The 21,955-nt window shown below is 44.0% G+C and overlaps 1 protein-coding gene across 7 annotated transcripts in view; it reads left to right on the top strand.

Annotated features, from left to right (window-relative positions):
* Window positions 1-20,431, top strand: part of LOC128701757 (tetratricopeptide repeat protein 7B-like) — a 207,695-nt gene extending 187,264 nt beyond the window's left edge. For all 7 annotated transcript variants that reach the window (XM_070105056.1, XM_070105051.1, XM_070105052.1 and 4 more), the window contains one exon: window positions 18,715-20,431. In XM_070105056.1, coding sequence (XP_069961157.1) covers window positions 18,715-18,847 — 133 coding nt within the window. In that variant the 3' untranslated portion in view covers window positions 18,848-20,431. The remainder of the gene's footprint in view (window positions 1-18,714) is intronic.
* Window positions 20,432-21,955: the final 1,524 nt, after the last annotated feature.

Below are 21,955 nucleotides of genomic sequence, written 5' to 3'. Positions count from 1 at the left end.
AATTCCAGGATCGTGGTTACTGGAGAGGTTGTGTTGGGTTGATAATTCCAGGATCGTGGTTACTGGAGAGGTGTTGGGTTGATAATTCCAGGATCGTGGTTACTGGAGAGGTTGTGTTGGGTTGATAATTCCAGGATCGTGGTTACTGGAGAGGTTGTGTTGGGTTGATAATTCCAGGATCGTGGTTACTGGAGAGGTTGTGTTGGGTTGATAGTTCCAGGATCGTGGTTACTGGAGAGGTTGTGTTGGGTTGATAGTTCCAGGATCGTGGTTACTGGAGAGGTTGTGTTGGGTTGATAGTTCCCAAGATCGTGGTTACTGGAGAGGTTGTGTTGGGTTGATAATTCCAGGATCGTGGTTACTGGAGAGGTTGTGTTGGGTTGATAATTCCAGGATCGTGGTTACTGGAGAGGTGTTGGGTTGATAATTCCAGGATCGTGGTTACTGGAGAGGTTGTGTTGGGTTGATAATTCCAGGATCGTGGTTACTGGAGAGGTTGTGTTGGGTTGATAATTCCAGGATCGTGGTTACTGGAGAGGTTGTGTTGGGTTGATAATTCCAGGATCGTGGTTACTGGAGAGGTTGTGTTGGGTTGATAATTCCAGGATCGTGGTTACTGGAGAGGTTGTGTTGGGTTGATAATTCCAGGATCGTGGTTACTGGAGAGGTTGTGTTGGGTTGATAATTCCAGGATCGTGGTTACTGGAGAGGTTGTGTTGGGTTGATAATTCCAGGATCGTGGTTACTGGAGAGGTTGTATAGGGTTGATAGTTCCAGGATCGTGGTTACTGGAGAGGTTGTGTTGGGTTGATAGTTCCAGGATCGTGGTTACTGGAGAGGTTGTGTTGGGTTGATAATTCCAGGATCGTGGTTACTGGAGAGGTTGTGTTGGGTTGATAGTTCCAGGATCGTGGTTACTGGAGAGGTTGTGTTGGGTTGATAATTCCAGGATCGTGGTTACTGGAGAGGTTGTGTTGGGTTGATAGTTCCAGGATCGTGGTTACTGGAGAGGTTGTGTTGGGTTGATAATTCCAGGATCGTGGTTACTGGAGAGGTTGTGTTGGGTTGATAGTTCCAGGATCGTGGTTACTGGAGAGGTTGTGTTGGGTTGATAATTCCAGGATCGTGGTTACTGGAGAGGTTGTGTTGGGTTGATAGTTCCAGGATCGTGGTTACTGGAGAGGTTGTGTTGGGTTGATAATTCCAGGAACCTGGATACTGGAGAAGTTTGTAGGGTTGATAGTTCCAGGAACCTGGATACTGGAGAAGTTTGTAGGGTTGATAGTTCCAGGAACCTGGATACTGGAGAAGTTTGTAGGGTTGATAGTTCCAGGAACCTGGATACTGGAGAAGTTTGTAGGGTTGATAGTTCCAGGAACACTGGGTTAATAGATATCAATTGATGATTTGACTAGGAAAATCTGCAATGCTCCAGATATTAATTGATTAATTAACTATCAGTATTCGTAATGATAAACAACTCACTCATTGATAGATTTAATTTCTGATAGGTCAGTGCTGAAGCCAGCAAGCCAGTGTGCTGAACACTGTACACAGATGAGGACATTCCGGTCCGGCTTGGACCATTTATACTCGTTTTTTACCTGTGTGAGGGTTGTGTAGGCGTCTTGATTCACTGTACCATGCCAGGGGGCGTTGACCCCCGGAACACCCTTCAGTTACCAGGTTTGCGTTGTTAGAATATAAAGGAGCATTGCAGCAGGCCTACTGGCCCATGTTAGACAGGTGCAAGTCACCTACTGGCCCAAGCTAGTCAGGTGCAAGTCACCTACTGGCCCAAGCTAGTCAGGTCCAAGTCACCTACTGGCCCAAGCTAGTCAGGTGCAGGTCACGTCCACCTGTAAGGATGGAGCACTGCATCAGGTTGAAGATTAAGACACATGTGTAAGATGATGGAACAGTCTGCCTAGTTGGGTTATTGAAGCTAAAACCTTGGGTAGTTTCAAATTTACGTTGGATAAATACATGAGTGAGAGAGGTTGGATTTGAGTGGGACTTGCACATGAGTGAGAGGGGTTGGATTTGAGTGGGATTTACACATGAGTGTACCCAAATGTTGTACATATGTGTAATTTTCATCACAGTTTGTTCCAGTCATTCACAGCTTGTACGAGAGTCATTATCAGGAGACAGGATGCTAAGGCAGAAATCGAAACTGGAGCATAATAGGAATATGTAAAGCCAGTAAAGGAAGGGATGGAGAATCAGGACGGGAAAGAAAAGGAATAAGGGAAATTTAGTCAACCATTACTCTTCTTCCTCCTCTTGCATGTAGAATAATTAGATTGGCCACACCCCTTTTTTTTTTTGCCTTATTCGTATACATGCACACTTCCCAACACACAGTTCTCAACACACAGTTCTCAACACACACTTCCCAACACACAGTTCTCAACACACAGTTCTCAACACACACTTCCCAACACACAGTTCTCAACACACAGTTCTCAACACACACTTCCCAACACACACTTCCCAACACACAGTTCTCAACACACAGTTCTCAACACACACTTCCCAACACACAGTTCTCAACACACACTTCCCAACACACACTTCCCAACACACAGTTCTCAACACACAGTTCTCAACACACACTTCCCAACACACAGTTCTCAACACACAGTTCTCAACACACACTTCCCAACACACAGTTCTCAACACACACTTCCCAACACACACTTCCCAACACACAGTTCTCAACACACAGTTCTCAACACACAGTTCTCAACACACAGTTCTCAACACACACTTCCCAACACACAGTTCTCAACACACACTTCCCAACACACACTTCCCAACACACAGTTCTCAACACACACTTCCCAACACACAGTTCTCAACACACAGTTCTCAACACACAGTTCTCAACACACAGTTCTCAACACACACTTCCCAACACACAGTTCTCAACACACACTTCCCAACACACAGTTCTCAACACACACTTCCCAACACACACTTCCCAACACAGTTCTCAACACACAGTTCTCAACACACACTTCCCAACACACAGTTCTCAACACACAGTTCTCAACACACACTTCCCAACACACAGTTCTCAACACACAGTTCTCAACACACACTTCCCAACACACAGTTCTCAACACACACTTCCCAACACACAGTTCTCAACACACAGTTCTCAACACACACTTCCCAACACACAGTTCTCAACACACAGTTCTCAACACACACTTCCCAACACACAGTTCTCAACACACAGTTCTCAACACACACTTCCCAACACACAGTTCTCAACACACAGTTCTCAACACACACTTCCCAACACACAGTTCTCAACACACAGTTCTCAACACACACTTCCCAACACACAGTTCTCAACACACAGTTCTCAACACACACTTCCCAACACACAGTTCTCAACACACAGTTCTCAACACACACTTCCCAACACACAGTTCTTCTCAACACACAGTTCTCAACACACAGTTCTCACACACACTTCCCAACACACAGTTCTCAACACACAGTTCTCAACACACAGTTCTCAACACACAGTTCTCAACACACAGTTCTCAACACACACTTCCCAACACACAGTTCTCAACACACAGTTCTCAACACACACTTCCCAACACACAGTTCTCAACACACAGTTCTCAACACACACTTCCCAACACACAGTTCTCAACACACAGTTCTCAACACACACTTCCCAACACACAGTTCTCAACACACAGTTCTCAACACACAGTTCTCAACACACAGTTCTCAACACACAGTTCTCAACACACAGTTCTCAACACACAGTTCTCAACACACACTTCCCAACACACAGTTCTCAACACACAGTTCTCAACACACACTTCCCAACACACAGTTCTCAACACACACTTCCCAACACACAGTTCTCAACACACACTTCCCAACACACAGTTCTCAACACACAGTTCTCAACACACACTTCCCAACACACAGTTCTCAACACACACTTCCCAACACACAGTTCTCAACACACAGTTCTCAACACACAGTTCTCAACACACAGTTCTCAACACACAGTTCTCAACACACAGTTCTCAACACACAGTTCTCAACACACAGTTCTCAACACACAGTTCTCAACACACACTTCCCAACACACAGTTCTCAACACACAGTTCTCAACACACACTTCCCAACACACAGTTCTCAACACACAGTTCTCAACACACACTTCCCAACACACAGTTCTCAACACACAGTTCTCAACACACACTTCCCAACACACAGTTCTCAACACACAGTTCTCAACACACACTTCCCAACACACAGTTCTCAACACACAGTTCTCAACACACAGTTCTCAACACACAGTTCTCAACACACACTTCCCAACACACAGTTCTCAACACACACTTCCCAACACATAGTTCTCAACACACAGTTCTCAACACACACTTCCCAACACATAGTTCTCAACACACAGTTCTCAACACACACTTCCCAACACACAGTTCTCAACACACACTTCCCAACACACAGTTCTCAACACACACTTCCCAACACACAGTTCTCAACACACAGTTCTCAACACACACTTCCCAACACACAGTTCTCAACACACAGTTCTCAACACACAGTTCTCAACACACACTTCCCAACACACAGTTCTCAACACACACTTCCCAACACACAGTTCTCAACACACACTTCCCAACACACAGTTCTCAACACACAGTTCTCAACACACACTTCCCAACACACAGTTCTCAACACACAGTTCTCAACACACACTTCCCAACACACAGTTCTCAACACACAGTTCTCAACACACAGTTCTCAACACACAGTTCTCAACACACACTTCCCAACACACAGTTCTCAACACACAGTTCTCAACACACACTTCCCAACACACAGTTCTCAACACACACTTCCCAACACACAGTTCTCAACACACAGTTCTCAACACACACTTCCCAACACACAGTTCTCAACACACAGTTCTCAACACACACTTCCCAACACACAGTTCTCAACACACACTTCCCAACACACAGTTCTCAACACACACTTCCCAACACACAGTTCTCAACACACAGTTCTCAACACACACTTCCCAACACACAGTTCTCAACACACACTTCCCAACACACAGTTCTCAACACACACTTCCCAACACACAGTTCTCAACACACACTTCCCAACACACAGTTCTCAACACACACTTCCCAACACACAGTTCTCAACACACACTTCCCAACACACAGTTCTCAACACACACTTCCCAACACACAGTTCTCAACACACACTTCCCAACACACAGTTCTCAACACACACTTCCCAACACACAGTTCTCAACACACAGTTCTCAACACACACTTCCCAACACACAGTTCTCAACACACACTTCCCAACACACAGTTCTCAACACACACTTCCCAACACACAGTTCTCAACACACAGTTCTCAACACACACTTCCCAACACACAGTTCTCAACACACACTTCCCAACACACAGTTCTCAACACACACTTCCCAACACACAGTTCTCAACACACACTTCCCAACACACAGTTCTCAACACACACTTCCCAACACACAGTTCTCAACACACAGTTCTCAACACACACTTCCCAACACACAGTTCTCAACACACACTTCCCAACACACAGTTCTCAACACACACTTCCCAACACACAGTTCTCAACACACACTTCCCAACACACACTTCCCAACACACAGTTCTCAACACACACTTCCCAACACACAGTTCTCAACACACACTTCCCAACACACAGTTCTCAACACACACTTCCCAACACACAGTTCTCAACACACACTTCCCAACACACAGTTCTCAACACACACTTCCCAACACACAGTTCTCAACACACAGTTCTCAACACACACTTCCCAACACACAGTTCTCAACACACACTTCCCAACACAGTTCTCAACACACACTTCCCAACACACAGTTCTCAACACACACTTCCCAACACACACTTCCCAACACACACTTCAGTTCTCAACACACAGTTCTCAACACACACTTCCAACACACAGTTCTCAACACACACTTCACAACACACAGTTCTCAGCACACACTTCCCAACACACAGTTCTCAACACACACTTCCCAACACACCCAACACACAGTTCTCAACACACACTTCCCAACACACACACTTCCCAACACACAGTTCTCAACACACACTTCCCAACACACAGTTCTCAACACACACTTCCCAACACACAGTTCTCAACACACACTTCCCAACACACAGTTCTCAACACACACTTCCCAACACACAGTTCTCAACACACACTTCCCAACACACAGTTCTCAACACACACTTCCCAACACACAGTTCTCAACACACACTTCCCAACACACAGTTCTCAACACACACTTCCCAACACACTCAACACACAGTTCTCAACACACACTTCTCAACACACCCAACACACAGTTCTCAACACACACTTCCCAACACACAGTTCTCAACACACACTTCCCAACACACAGTTCTCAACACACACTTCCCAACACACAGTTCTCAACACACACTTCCCAACACACAGTTCTCAACACACACTTCCCAACACACAGTTCTCAACACACAGTTCTCAACACACACTTCCCAACACACAGTTCTCAACACACACTTCCCAACACACAGTTCTCAACACACACTTCCCAACACACAGTTCTCAACACACAGTTCTCAACACACACTTCCCAACACACAGTTCTCAACACACACTTCCCAACACACAGTTCTCAACACACACTTCCCAACACACAGTTCTCAACACACACTTCCCTACACACAGTTCTCAACACACAGTTCTCAACACACACTTCCCAACACACAGTTCCCAACACACACTTCCCAACACACAGTTCCCAACACACACTTCCCAACACACAGTTCTCAACACACAGTTCTCAACACACACTTCCCAACACACAGTTCTCAACACACACTTCCCAACACACAGTTCTCAACACACAGTTCTCAACACACACTTCCCAACACACAGTTCTCAACACACACTTCCCAACACACAGTTCTCAACACACACTTCCCAACACACAGTTCTCAACACTCTTCCCAACACACAGTTCTCAACACACACTTCCCAACACAGTTCTCAACACACACTTCCCAACACACAGTTCTCAACACACACTTCCCAACACACACTTCTCAACACACACTTCCCAACACACACTTCTCAACACACACTTCCCTACACACAATTCTCAACACACACTTCCCAACACACAGTTCTCAACACACACTTCCCAACACACACTTCTCAACACACACTTCCCAACACACACTTCTCAACACACACTTCCCAACACACACTTCTCAACACACACTTCCCAACACACACTTCTCAACACACACTTCCCAACACACACTTCTCAACACACACTTCTCAACACACACTTCCCAACACACACTTCTCAACACACAGTTCTCAACACACACTTCCCAACACACACTTCCCAACACACACTTCTCAACACACACTTCCCAACACACACTTCTCAACACACACTTCCCAACACACACTTCTCAACACACACTTCCCAACACACACTTCTCAACACACACTTCCCAACACACAGTTCTCAACACACACTTCCCAACACACACTTCTCAACACACAGTTCTCAACACACAGTTCTCAACACACACTTCCCAACACACAGTTCTCAACACACACTTCCCAACACACACTTATTACAATTGATTTGCGTCCTGTGCAAACGGGGATGAATGACAAGGCGTCGGAGGAGGTTACGTTACTTTATTTGGGTTCTTGGTACACAGGCAGTGTGTAAGTGCCCTGGCCTTGGAGGGCCATGCCCAGGAGAGAGTGACGGAGTAGACGTTGTTGACTGAGTTCGGCTGCCTGAATGAGAGCTGGGTAGGCCCATAGGTGGCAGTACCAGCATGGCGCAAAATATAAACCCAGCCACTTACCCATGGTCGTCCTCAACCATGATTGATAAAAAAAATATCTCTGTCTCTCAGGAACAGGGCACAGAATATACAATAAAAACATATATCTTTGTAGACATGGACAAAAAAACTTCCTACTGGGAGGGAAGAAAAGGGTAGGGTGTGCTGGCATCGTGGTCCAAGGCAGTGAGTTTCGGCGGGCATCACTGCACGCCTTCCAGCATCTGGATAGATACTGCAACACAGGAGACATCACTGCAGCTGAGCTGTGACGTAACGGGGTACGGTTACCTCTGTAACAGTGAAGCAATTATCATTGAGTAGTCGCTGCAGGGTTCACTCAACCTGGGGTACAACCTGCTGGTGCTCTCGAGTGAGGCATCGTCAGTACTTGGCAAGACTACGTCTGATAAATTAGACACATGTGCAACTCTTGGGTATCTTTATTGAGGAAACGTTTCGCCACACAGTGGCTTCATCAGTCCATACTTAGGAGAAACTTGAAGAACAGGATGAGAATGAGGTAATCAGTCCCTCAACCTGATGGACTGAACGCATCGACTCAAGGTTGAGGGACTGATTACCTCATTCTCATCCTGTTCTTCAAGTTTCTCCTAAGTATGGACTGATGAAGCCACTGTGTGGCGAAACGTTTCCTCAATAAAGATACCCAAGAGTTGCACATGTGTCTAATTTATCAACATGTCGGTTCTCTGAACCATTCATCTACAAAGACTACGTCTGGCAAATGACTCTGGAAGACATCTCAACTGGTACTGTCACTGCTGGGAGCACACAGCACAGCTTAGTGGTGCCGGCGAGCATGAGTCGTGGCTAGGACAAGTCAGGCGCATCATCTGGGAGTCGTAGCAGCATACACCGTAACTGGAGTGGGCTAGCAGTCAAAGTGACATCATTTTGCAGGCTGCTCACTGAAGCTGTCACATGAGTCAGACAGTCGTCTGCTGACAGGGCTACTGCGATGTCATCCTCTTGACAGAGTTGGAGTCATAGAGGAGGTTAGTCTAAGCATCCTCAGACTACTTTTCTACACATAACTGCACTCTGGTGGTCAGGAGGTGGAGTGAAACGAGTCTCGATGAGGAGTCGTAGTAGGTACGACTCTTCCTCAGATGCTCATAAACTGACGCCTGGACTGACTAATGTCAGTTGAGCGGTCACAATGGGTGACATGTAACGAGAGAGTATTACCAGTGGTCTGGGCTCAGACCACACAGTGGTCTACACATCTGCGCTCATACCACACATCGGGACACACGGAAAACTGCACACACCTGCACTGCACATGCGGTTACAGCATGACTTGCACCAGCATATGACACCTGTCTGTGCAAGGTATACACGAACATGTGAGAACACGAACTGACAGGAATTAACACATGGTATACCTTCTCTGAGTCGTTCTCCACAATATTGCAGTACTATCATGTACAGTTGTAGCTGAGATCTATAATATACAATTTTAGCTTACAGCTATCACGTACACTTGTAGCTTAGAGCTATCACGTACTTCATGTGACCTAATTTGCTCAGTAATGGCATTTTGTGTTATTTCTCTACGGAAATTTATTGCTGACGCACTCTGACCCACCCAGAGTGCCCATCGACCCACCCAGGGTGCCCATCGACCCACCCAGGGTGCCCACCGCCCCAGCCAACTTTGGCGGAGGGTGTGTACTTAGTGCTGTGTGGCATCCTGTGTCTGGGAACAGTCTGCCTGCAACACCACACCTTCCTGCTGCAGTGTGCTGTTGTAGCTGTTTCTGATCCTGCTGCTGTTTCTGTCGCTGTTATTGCTGCTGTTGATGAATTTAAGTGAACACAGACAGCTGGTATAAGAAACTATATATATATATATATATATATATATATATATATATATATATATATATATATATATATATAATATGCAAATTCAGTACGGAGTTTCAAGAGTAGATATGATAACAGCATACAAAATACTGAGACGAATTGACAAGAGGCAAAAAGTTCTAGAGATGGGGCACAGTAACAAGGGGACACAGCAACAAGGGGACACAGTAACAAGGGGACACAGCAACAAGGGGACACAGTAACAAGGGGACACAGCAACAAGGGGACACAGTAACAAGGGGACACAGCAACAAGGGGCACAGTAACAAGGGGACACAGCATCAAGGGGATACAGCAACATGGGGACACAGCAACAAGGGGACGCAGCATCAAGGGGATACAGCAACAAGGGGACACAGCAACAAGGGGACACAGTAACAAGGGGACACAGCAACAAGGGGACACAGCAACAAGGGGACACAGCAACAAGGGGTCACAACTGGAATTTAAAGACTCAGATTAGTCACAGGGATGTTAGGAAGTATTTCTTCAGTCACAGAGTTGTCAGGAAGTGGAACAATCTGGAGAGTGAAGAAGTGGAGGCAGGATCCATACATAGCTTTAAGACGTGGTATGATTAAGCTTATGGAGAAGGGTTAAAAGTGGACCTAGTAGCGACAAGTGAAGACGCGGGGCCAGGAGCTATGACAAGACCACTACAACCATATATACGTGAGTACGTTGCTTTCTTTCTTCCCCTCCCCTTCTCCAGTATCTTCTACAGGTTGCTGGAAGCGCTCCTCTTTCAGGAAGGTTCCAGGCAAGGTAATTTACCGTGTCTTTACTGCTCTCTCTTATATTGTCTTGATGCTTAGCCAGCCTGTCAGGCGCAAGTCTGCTGCTGCTGCACCACCTACCAGCAGACACTGTGGCCTCTGCAACAGGTTGAGCTCTACAACCCTGGCTGCTCTCCCTCCCTCCCCTCCCTGGTGTGGCGTATTGCAGACAGTGTCTGCTGCTGCTGCCATCTTGTGTCCTACCTCCACACCTGCCTGCACCACCCAGGAGACCACCGCCACCATCAATACCACCACCACACATCAACACCAACCACCACCTCCAAATACTACCACTGTTGGGGATTTTAGTATATGAATAAATACAAAAAACTATTGTTGGTCTATGGGTACTCGCCTTTCTGGTTGTCTCCTTCCATGTGGACTATCTAGTTCCCACTTGGCTGTTATGGAGCGGCTTACAATAATTATCACCTCCCTTCTCACATTGATACAGTATGTGCAGGTGATATTAGGCAAGACTACGTGTACATATTGCTACGTGTTTATCACAGATTACAGTGCGAAAATCTCATCCAGCTCCTCAAAGGTGGGTCGCGTGGCCAGGATACAACAGGCATTACCCCTCTGAACCACCGTGCTGAGTCGCTGGAATAGAAAACTAACCGCCCTGGGATCCCTAGTTACCCATCTCTTACCTGTGTTTGGGTGATTGCCCGCTTGTCACAGCTTCAGGGGTTAGCCCTACTTACCTAACAGCTATCCTAGGCACTGCGGTAATTATAGGCTGATGTTTAGATGAATAGTGACTTACCTGGCTCATTGTAGCGGGAGTCCTTGACGTTACTATGTCTCATCACGTGGGTACTTTGAACATTACCTGTGATGAATGGTTTGAAAAACCGACAAGTTGAAGATTGAGACACTTATGCAGCATATGGGAATCTTTATTCAGGAAACGTTTCGCCACACAGTGGCTTCATCAGTCCAATACAAAGAGGAAGGCGTAAGGAGAGGAGGAGAATGAGGTAATCAGTCCCTCAACCTGGAGTCGATGTGTTCAGTCCATCTGTCCATTCTACAAGATTGATGGACTGAACACATCGACTCCAGGTTGAGGGACTGATTACCTCATTCTCCTCCTCTCCTTACGCCTTCCTCTTTGTATTGGACTGATGAAGCCACTGTGTGGCGAAACGTTTCCTGAATAAAGATTCCCATATGCTGCATAAGTGTCTCAATCTTCAACATTACCTGACAACCATCACTTGTCCACAAGGTTAACCTGTGAATTATATCCATAGTAAGGAGAAAGTTCTCTTTAATGATCATGCATGGATAAGCAACACAGAATCTCTGTTCTGCTGCGGATACTTGCTAACGTGTCCGTAATATTCACTGCAGGGAGAGTACTTCTTCCCGGAGATTGTTGCTGCATACGTCGGGTTTCACGAACTAGCCGTGAATACAACCACAAATGGTCTGTTTCAACATGGTGTGGCCTCGCCGGCGACACACTGTCACATGGCATATCGTTGGTCAAATTTGCGATCTTGATCAGCCTTTGGCGCTTCTCTTTACAGTCAAATTTCTGCTAACAAAATGTCTGTGTGCGTAAACGCCAGCTCTGATGACTTAATTGAATCAAAGAGTGCAGATTCCTCGACTCCAAAGTGCGGGTTACTGAGTATAATGTTGTGGATTCTCCCGCAAGAAGGGAGAACTGTTGTCCGTGTGCGAATATCGTGTATACCCTTTTTTCCTGCTCTCGATTTGCATCTAATTTAGTGAGAGTCTGATTCTGCAGAGTAATGAACATGTGCTAAGATACATGGATGTTTTAATGAACGTGCGTTGCAAGACGATCTTGTTTCATCTCTGATAATGGAGAGAAGGAGAGGTCATGACCCCCTTAGTCCACACCTGCACTGCCAGGGTGGGAATGTTGAGAGAGGGGACTGTGAAAGAAATGTATAGGAGAATTAGTGTTGGTAAGATGTGTACCACACACACTACTCAACCATGATATATGTATGAATAGCATTTAATATGATTGGGGATAGGATTAATACACCATGTACGTTGAGAGAAATGTATGATCCAGAATGTGTTGTATTATTAACCATACCACGGGCGGGATTGAACCCGCGGTCAGAGAGTCTCAAAACTCCAGACCGTCGCGTTAGCCACAATAAGATTCGTCCAACTAGGTATATTTCTACACCATAGGAAGGTTAGCATAGGCCACCACTGTGACCACAAATGCAAGTTTTTACAGACGAATCTCCAGCTAGCGTGGCCGTGACGAACTCTAGCTCAAGTCCCCACAGTGCCGTTAACATAACTCACGAAATCGTAATGACACGATTGCAAACAAACCATACCACGGGCGGGATTGAACCCGCGGTCAGAGAGTCTCAAAAAACCAGACCGTGGGTTCAATCCCACCCGTGGTATGGTTTGTTTGCAACTGTGTCATTACGATTTCGTGAGTTGTGTTGTATTATTCTTTGTATGGACCAAAATATATGTATTAAAATCATGCATGAGCCATGATCTACCATGTATGAAGCAAAATATAACTTAGCCAAGTCACTGGATGACACAGACCCTGTATGATGCAATTAGTTGCTCATGCGAGTGTGGTAAACTGTACCAGCAGTGACATCAGTTGGAGTAAGAGAGTGCCACAGGTGTTTAACATAGCACAGGTGTTACCCCCTTCCAACACACGTGTACACCCCCTCCTCCTTCACCTCTACTTCCTCAACACCACCTCTTCCATCCCATTATGTGATAGCGCACCGGAATACGTTTCAGTGAGTGCCGTTAAACTTAGCTTATTTTTCCATATTCTACCTTCTAGTGTATTTTCACGATTTTTTTCCACTCCTGGTTTGATCCTAGGAAGGGATAAGACTTTCAGGCTAGCGTCCTTACACCTACTACCCCTGTTCACCTAACGGTAAATAGGTACCTGGCTACTCACCTATTTGTGGTTGCAACACAGCCTCTTTGCTGGTTGCTACACTCTCCCTGCTCCGTGAGCTTTATCATACCTCTTCTTAAAGCTATGTATGGATCCTGCCTCCACTACATCACTCTCCAGATTGTTCCACTTCCTGGCAACTCTATGACTAAAGAAATACTTCCTAACATCCCTGTGACTCGTCTGAATCTTCCAGGTTCCCATGTCACATCTCTGAAACATTCTGTCCCTATCCACCCTGTCAATTCCTCTCAGTATTTCGCATGTCGTTATCATGTCCTCCCTATCTCCCCTGCGTCGTTATGTTACCACCACATTCCCTGGCTTGTTTGGGTTTCCCTGGGTTATTAAACCACTGGAAATAACCCAGATGAGGTTGTCTTGGTGACAATTGGTCATTACCAACTGCCTAACTAGTTGAAAATGGATTGGTGATTGAAGGAAGGTGGCTTGAGCTCGCATTAGACCATAGTACAGTTATTAGTGCTAGTGGACAATAAATAGAGTAGGCGTAATTGTAGGTATTGTGTTTTGTGGGCCTAGTTTCTAGGCCTATTGTGTATCCCTGTGCTCTTGCTTTTCCATAGGATGAATATGAGGTGCACAAACTAGCCACACCCATCCATAGGATGGATATGAGGTGCACAAACTAGCCACTACCATCCATAGGATGAATATGAGGTGCACAAACTAGCCACTACCATCCATAGGATGGATATGAGGTGCACAAACTAGCCACTACCATCCACAGGATGAATATGAGGTGCACAAACTAGCCACTACCATCCATAGGATGGGTATGAAGTTTCCCTGAAGGCTAGTCTTCCATAGATTTCTTAAATATCTAGAGAACGCCTCACCCGATCGGGTTCAAACTTTCAAAGCTGGTGTACTGTACCAGGGAAAATGTTCCTGCAACCCACGTCGTTGCAAGGAGTCCTCTGGTGCGTTGCATGTATCGTTGCAAGGTTCCGGGAATTGCTTCAGTAACCTCAAAGGCCTCGGTTAATTGTTTCTAGACATTAAACATCGTATCCTTCAAGGTTGAGAATAATGGTGGTCATGTGGCACCATAGAATGATGGTGGTCATGTGGCACCATAGAATGATGGTGGTCATGTGGCACCATAGAATGATGGTGGTCATGTGGCACCATAGAATGATGGTGGTCAAGTGACACCGTAGAATGATGGTGGTGGTGGTCATGTGACACCACAGAATGATGGTGGTGGTCATGTGGCACCATAGAATGATGGTGGTGGTCATCTGGCACCATCAGATGGTGACCTTCAGTAAGGAGATGAATGACTGAGGTTAAATTGCCTGGAGGAGAGCCAAATGCCACGACTTTCTCTCTTCCCTCTGCTGGTTCTGTTCCAGTGATGGTACTAGATCACTGTACCCTCTCCAGTGATGGAACCAGCTTGATAGCTGTTCTCTGTACCCTCTCCAGTGATGGAACCAGCTTGATAGCTGTTCTCTGTACCCTCTCCAGTGATGGAACCAGCTTGATAGCTGTTCTCTGTACCCTCTCCAGTGATGGAACCAGCTTGATAGCTGTTCTCTGTACCCTCTCCAGTGATGGAACCAGCTTGATAGCTGTTCTCTGTAACCTCTCCAGTGATGGAACCAGCTTGATAGCTGTTCTCTGTACCCTCTCCAGTGATGGAACCAGCTTGATAGCTGTTCACTGTACCCTCTCCAGTGATGGAACCAGCTTGATAGCTGTTCTCTGTAACCTCTCCAGTGATGGAACCAGCTTGATAGCTGTTCTCTGTACCCTCTCCAGTGATGGAACCAGCTTGATAGATGTTCTCTGATACAAAAGTTATAACCGGATGGCAGTGAGGTTTTAAATACACGTGATTGTGAACACTGGGAAGAGTTAGCGAGATATATTTAGCAAGGTATTTCGTGAGTGATTAGTTTGGACCTAGACACGCAAGCTGGTGTGTATCCTTGAGTGCCAGAGGTCCAGTGGTCAACCTTGGCTCTTTCTGCTGCCAACCTCACTCTTTCCTCAGTGCAATTTCTGTTTCCCTCTCACACACACAATGGAGGCAGAACTCATACATAGCTTTAAGAAAAGGAATGATAACTCTCATTGAACAGGAAATGGACCTAGTAGCGACCAGTGAAGAGGCGGGGCCAAGAGCTGTGACTCAGCTGCAGCCACAAATATACGAGTGTACACACACACCTGTACAACTCCACATCTTCCTCCAGTTCTGATTTAGCTAAATATCACCCAGAGAGAGAGAAATATAGCTCTGTACAAGCGGCGTCATCCACAAAACTTTATATTTTCTCTAGACACGCACCATAGCTATTTTGAGACGAAACATGTGAGTTACACTCTGACTCTCTCGTGTTTAAACGATATTAATGTAACTAGCATATAGAACAGTGTAGCAACACAGTGTGGGTGTTCCCACAATGTAACTATCATATAGAACAGTGTAGCAACACAGTGTGGGTGTTCCCACAATGTAACTATCATATAGAACAGTGTAGTAACACAGTGTGGGTGTTCCCACAATGTAACTATCATATAGAACAGTGTAGCAACACAGTGTGGGTGTTCCCACAATGTAACTATCATATAGAACAGTGTAGTAACACAGTGTGGGTGTTCCCACAATGTAACTATCATATAGAACAGTGTAGTAACACAGTGTGGGTGTTCCCACAATGTAACTATCATATAGAACAGTGTAGTAACACAGTGTGGGTGTTCCCACAATGTAACTATCATATAGAACAGTGTAGCAACACAGTGTGGGTGTTCCCACAATGTAACTATCATATAGAACAGTGTAGGTGTTCCCACAATGTAACTATCATATAGAACAGTGTAGCAACACTGTGTGGGTGTTCCCACAATGTAACTATCATATAGAACAGTGTAGTAACACTGTGTGGGTGTTCCCACAATGTAACTATCATATAGAACAGTGTAGTAACACAGTGTGGGTGTTCCCACAATGTAACTATCATATAGAACAGTGTAGCAACACAGTGTGGGTGTTCCCACAATGTAACTATCATATAGAACAGTGTAGTAACACAGTGTGGGTGTTCCCACAATGTAACTATCATATAGAACAGTGTAGCAACACAGTGTGGGTGTTCCCACAATGTAACTATCATATAGAACAGTGTAGTAACACAGTGTGGGTGTTCCCACAATGTAACTATCATATAGAACAGTGTAGTAACACAGTGTGGGTGTTCCCACAATGTAACTATCATATAGAACAGTGTAGCAACACAGTGTGGGTGTTCCCACAATGTAACTATCATATAGAACAGTGTAGTAACAGTGTGGGTGTTCCCACAATGTAACTATCATATAGAACAGTGTAGCAACACTGTGTGGGTGTTCCCACAATGTAACTATCATATAGAACAGTGTAGTAACACTGTGTGGGTGTTCCCACAATGTAACTATCATATAGAACAGTGTAGCAACACAGTGTGGGTGTTCCCACAATGTAACTATCATATAGAACAGTGTAGTAACACAGTGTGGGTGTTCCCACAATGTAACTATCATATAGAACAGTGTAGTAACACAGTGTGGGTGTTCCCACAATGTAACTATCATATAGAACAGTGTAGCAACACTGTGTGGGTGTTCCCACAATGTAACTATCATATAGAACAGTGTAGCAACACTGTGAGTTCCCACAATGTAACTATCATATAGAACAGTGTAGCAACACTGTGTGGGTGTTCCCACAATGTAACTATCATATAGAACAGTGTAGCAACACTGTGTGAGTTCCCACAATGTAACTATCATATAGAACAGTGTAGTAACACAGTGTGGGTGTTCCCACAATGTAACTATCATATAGAACAGTGTAGCAACACTGTGTGGGTGTTCCCACAATGTAACTATCATATAGAACAGTGTAGCAACACTGTGTGAGTTCCCACAATGTAACTATCATATAGAACAGTGTAGTAACACAGTGTGGGTGTTCCCACAATGTAACTATCATATAGAACAGTGTAGCAACACTGCTGGTGTTCCCACAATGTAACTATCATATAGAACAGTGTAGTAACACTGCTGGTGTTCCCACAATGTAACTATCATATAGAACAGTGTAGTAACACTGCTGGTGTTCAGGTGGGAATTACAGTACCTGCACTCTGAAGGACGTGTGAGGTACAGTACCTGCACTCTGAAGGACGTGTGAGGTACAGTACCTGCACTCTGAAGGACGTGTGAGTTACAGTACCTGCACTCTGAAGGACGTGTGAGGTACAGTACCTGCACTCTGAAGGACGTGTGAGGTACAGTACCTGCACTCTGAAGGACGTGTGAGGCACAGTACCTGCACTCTGAAGGACGTCAGTGTCATGAGAACTGTCTTGTATACACACTTCCTGCAAGCTAACTCCCGCTTGAACAAGAATGAACACGCACGGGGGTCGGACATAACATGAATATACAGTGATTATAAAAATAACGTGAAGACAGTGTTGTTTGTCCATTTCTGGCAAAACAGCACCAGTTTGTCGAGGAATTAATTCATGCAGAATATGAACAGTATCCAGGGGAATTTTGAGCTATCCCTCACGCCAAATCCTGTTCTAACTCTCCCGTTGATGGGTTGATAGCACGTTCGGCTCATACACTGAAGTCCGGGGTTCGATCACTGATACGGGTGGAAACATTAGGACGTGTTTCCTTAAGACATCTGCTGTAAGTAGGTATCTGGGGCTAAAATTGACTTAAGTTGCCAGAAATGCTCTACATAACCAGGAACTTTCTATATAGTATGTCATTGGTGTCAGCTATGGTCTGTATAAGTTGTATCTTGTACTGGTAGAAATCAGTTGCTGACTTGCTGGTCCAATTGACCCCACAGATGTTCGATAATATTTAGATCCTGTGACTGTAGGACCAGCCCCAGTGTTCCTCTTGACCGACATGTCAGTTTTGAAGAACTCTAGCGGAAGATAATGCAGAAAGGGACCTGTAACATAATTACTCAGTCATTGGACAGTTCAGCCAACAGGTGTTCCTGTTATTTTTGCCCAAAACTTGTTTGACACAGTCACTGTTGTAATATAAACAACGACTATTCTCAATTACAGGTATAACTAATCTATTTTTTTTACTTTCCAGGGAGACTCTTGGCGAAGTTCTTGTGAGTCTGGGTCAGCTAGAAGCATCAAGCAAGTGCTTACAAACAGCTATCGATATCGAGTCCAAGTCTCCCATTCTGCCTTTCTCCTCTATCCCCTTCTGTTATGAGTAATGTAGACTGTGTGTATACTCGCGTTATGATTGCTGTGTGTACTTGGTATAAACTAGTAAGCCACTTAGGTTGGATTCCTGTGGATTAACCCAACTTTTTCGGGTTGTGAATTTCAAGGTCGAAATGTGTAGGGTAAGCTTTGGTTTGGAGAACGTTTTGTCCCTGTCTAGAGGAACATGATCAAATGCTTTACAGATTGAAATATGATAAACCTCAACTCATTTCAAATTAAGGCCTTTCTAGAATTTTATACATAGAGAAGAGCGTTGCTAATTAAGCCAAAATCGCAAGTACTACTTATTGGGCACGACAATATATATTTGTTCATGTTTACGTAAGAATCATGAAACGTTTGGTGTAGCGTCATAACTATTAGACTGATAATTACAGAAGTTGCTTAAACTATTGGATTTTGTGGATGTTTCTACTCCAGATTAGTGATTTTTAGTTAATATCTCTTATGGAAGGTCAGAGTTGAGTAAGCGTCTTTCTAAATACTGAGGTGATGGTCATTAGTTTCCCTAGTCTCTGTTACAGATATTAGATTTATCCATTTCCATCACTGTTTATTATCAGTTCCTGTGTGGCCAGCGACCGGGCCGCGGGGGCGTTGACCCCCAGAACACGGCCCATACCAATTTAGCTCTTCGTTTGTATAATATAAAGAGACGTGGAAATATAAACACACATGCAGTATAATGTAATCCTTTATTGACAACGTTTCGCCCACACAATGGACTTTTTCAAGTCAAAAACAGATCTGTTTGTGACTTCAAAAAGCCCACTGTGTGGGCGAAATATTGTCAATAAGGATCACATTATACTGCATATGTTTATATTTTCAACCATTTGTTTCCATAAAGAGACGTGATGTAGTAGGTAACAAAGTTAGGAGTGGCTCTGGTGGTTAACGCTCTCGCTTCACACGACGAGGGCCTGGGTTCGATTCCCAGCCAGAGTAGAAACATTGGACGTGTTTCTTTCCACCTGTTGTCTATGTTCCCCATCAGTAAAATGGGTACCTGGGTGTTAGTCGAATCCTGGGACACTGACCTAAGGAGGCCTGGTCACAGACGGGGGCGTTGACCCCCGGAACTCTCTCCAGGAAGGTAACCTTGCGGAACTCCGGGTAAGATTGTCAACCACGATTCATAACTCGCGTCTCTTAAAAATCTTTAGTACTGGAGATCAGTTATATCTGTATATTAACCAATATGGTTAATACCAAGTGATTTATAGAACATATATACTTAGAGATGTGGATATACACCGAATATTGTATACTTCATTGTAAATATATGTACATAGCGGTGTATATACACTGATAGTGTACGTTAATCACTTTTATGTATTAAAATATTCTTGACTGGTGGTGACACGCAGCCTTAATGACCCCCAGGTCTAGTAGATAGATTTTAAACCCAATCATCCAGCCAGTTGACGCACACAAAATGTATTATAGGTAGGGTGAGTCCGAGATTAATAAATCTCCCTTAGGATAGTGTAGACTGAGGGATATATAGTGTCAGGAATATTGTTAATGTTTGTATTATAACACTGTTAAAATATATGATTTAAATATAATGTTCACTTTTCTTACCCTAGGGAGGAGCCATGTAAGGTGGACCCTCGAATTTAGTCGTGCCTTTTCTGTATGCAAAATTATTTTTATTATCTATAAAATATATTTTTTGATAATAATGTAAATCCAATTAAACCATTACAGACACCCAAAAAATATATTTCATAGATAATAAAAATAGTTTTGAATAAAGAAAAGGCACAACTAAATTCGAGGGTCCATTGTATATGTAAGTTGAGACATTAATATTTTTCTTTATTAATTAAAAAGGAAATGAATATACTCTGTTTTAATATCCTAGTCTATGGTACTCATCTTATCTTCTATTCTTCTCAATATCGATTATTCATTACTTGGAAATCTTCTATACTATTCCAATATCCTTGAACCCACTACCTATATAATCTTGTGTACCCATCAACAGCCACACTTTATATAACCATTCATAATTGACATAATTTCAAGTTGTAGTGCTCCATCATGAATAATCTTTTATAGGTTTACTATTTAAGGCTTTGTAAAATAGACCCTACTAAGTAGGTAGGTATCTAATATATATATAACCTTATAAGCCCCACCAACTGTGCTAGAATTTATTTTTAATCAGTCCCAATGTCTTTTGAGATCAAGATTAATCTTTTTCAATACCTCAAGTAGGTAAACCAACTTCTTATATTTTAGAATTATTATATATTTCTTGGCCATCAATTCCTTAGATTCAATCCTGTACCTATTTTAATTATCTTTCTGAAGGTACACAAGAATATTGAGAGGAATACACTCCTTATCCTAGTTTTGATTCTAATAATATTAATGTTTGACGACACATTAATGAACTTTCTATCTACATGGTGGATGAAAAGAATTATGAATGGTAGAATTTTATTTATTTCATGTTCTGTATTGAAATTAATGGAAGTTATGTGTATAGACACTGGGAAATATGTTGCACATTAGTTATTTCTTATATCTAGGAAGTCATTTTCTTTTACTCTCCTCATTCCATTTTCTGTTGTCACTTCAAAGAAATTAGTTACTGGATTTTAGATCAATGGTTCACAGAATCGACATGTTGATAATTTAGACACTTGGGTATCTTTATTGAGAAAATGTTTCTCCACACAGTGGCTTCATCAGTCCATACAAAGGAGAAACTTGAAGAATGAGGTAATCAGTCCCTCAGCCTTGAGTCGATGTGGTCAGTCCATCAATCTTGAATAGAATACGGCATATCAGCGGAGAAGCAGCTTATAAACCGTTAGCAGGAGAGGTGCAGCAGTTGTAGGTGGTGTCACATTTGTTCAGTGTGGAAGTAGGTCGTGCCCAAGGGAATTCTTCATTTGCCTAACCCTTGGGCACGACCTACTTCCACATTGAACAAATGTGACACCACCTACGACTGCTGCACCTCTCCTGCCTACGGTTTATAAGCTCCTCCGCTCATACCGTATTCTATTCAAGATTGATGGACTGAACACATCGACTCAAGGCTGAGGGACTGATTACCTCATTCTCCTCCTGTTCTT

The sequence above is a fragment of the Cherax quadricarinatus genome, chromosome 96 (genome assembly GCF_038502225.1).
Source record: "Cherax quadricarinatus isolate ZL_2023a chromosome 96, ASM3850222v1, whole genome shotgun sequence".
NCBI lineage: Eukaryota > Metazoa > Arthropoda > Malacostraca > Decapoda > Parastacidae > Cherax > Cherax quadricarinatus.
Note: the sequence above shows the minus strand (reverse complement) of the source record. Positions and strands in the feature narration are given on the sequence as shown.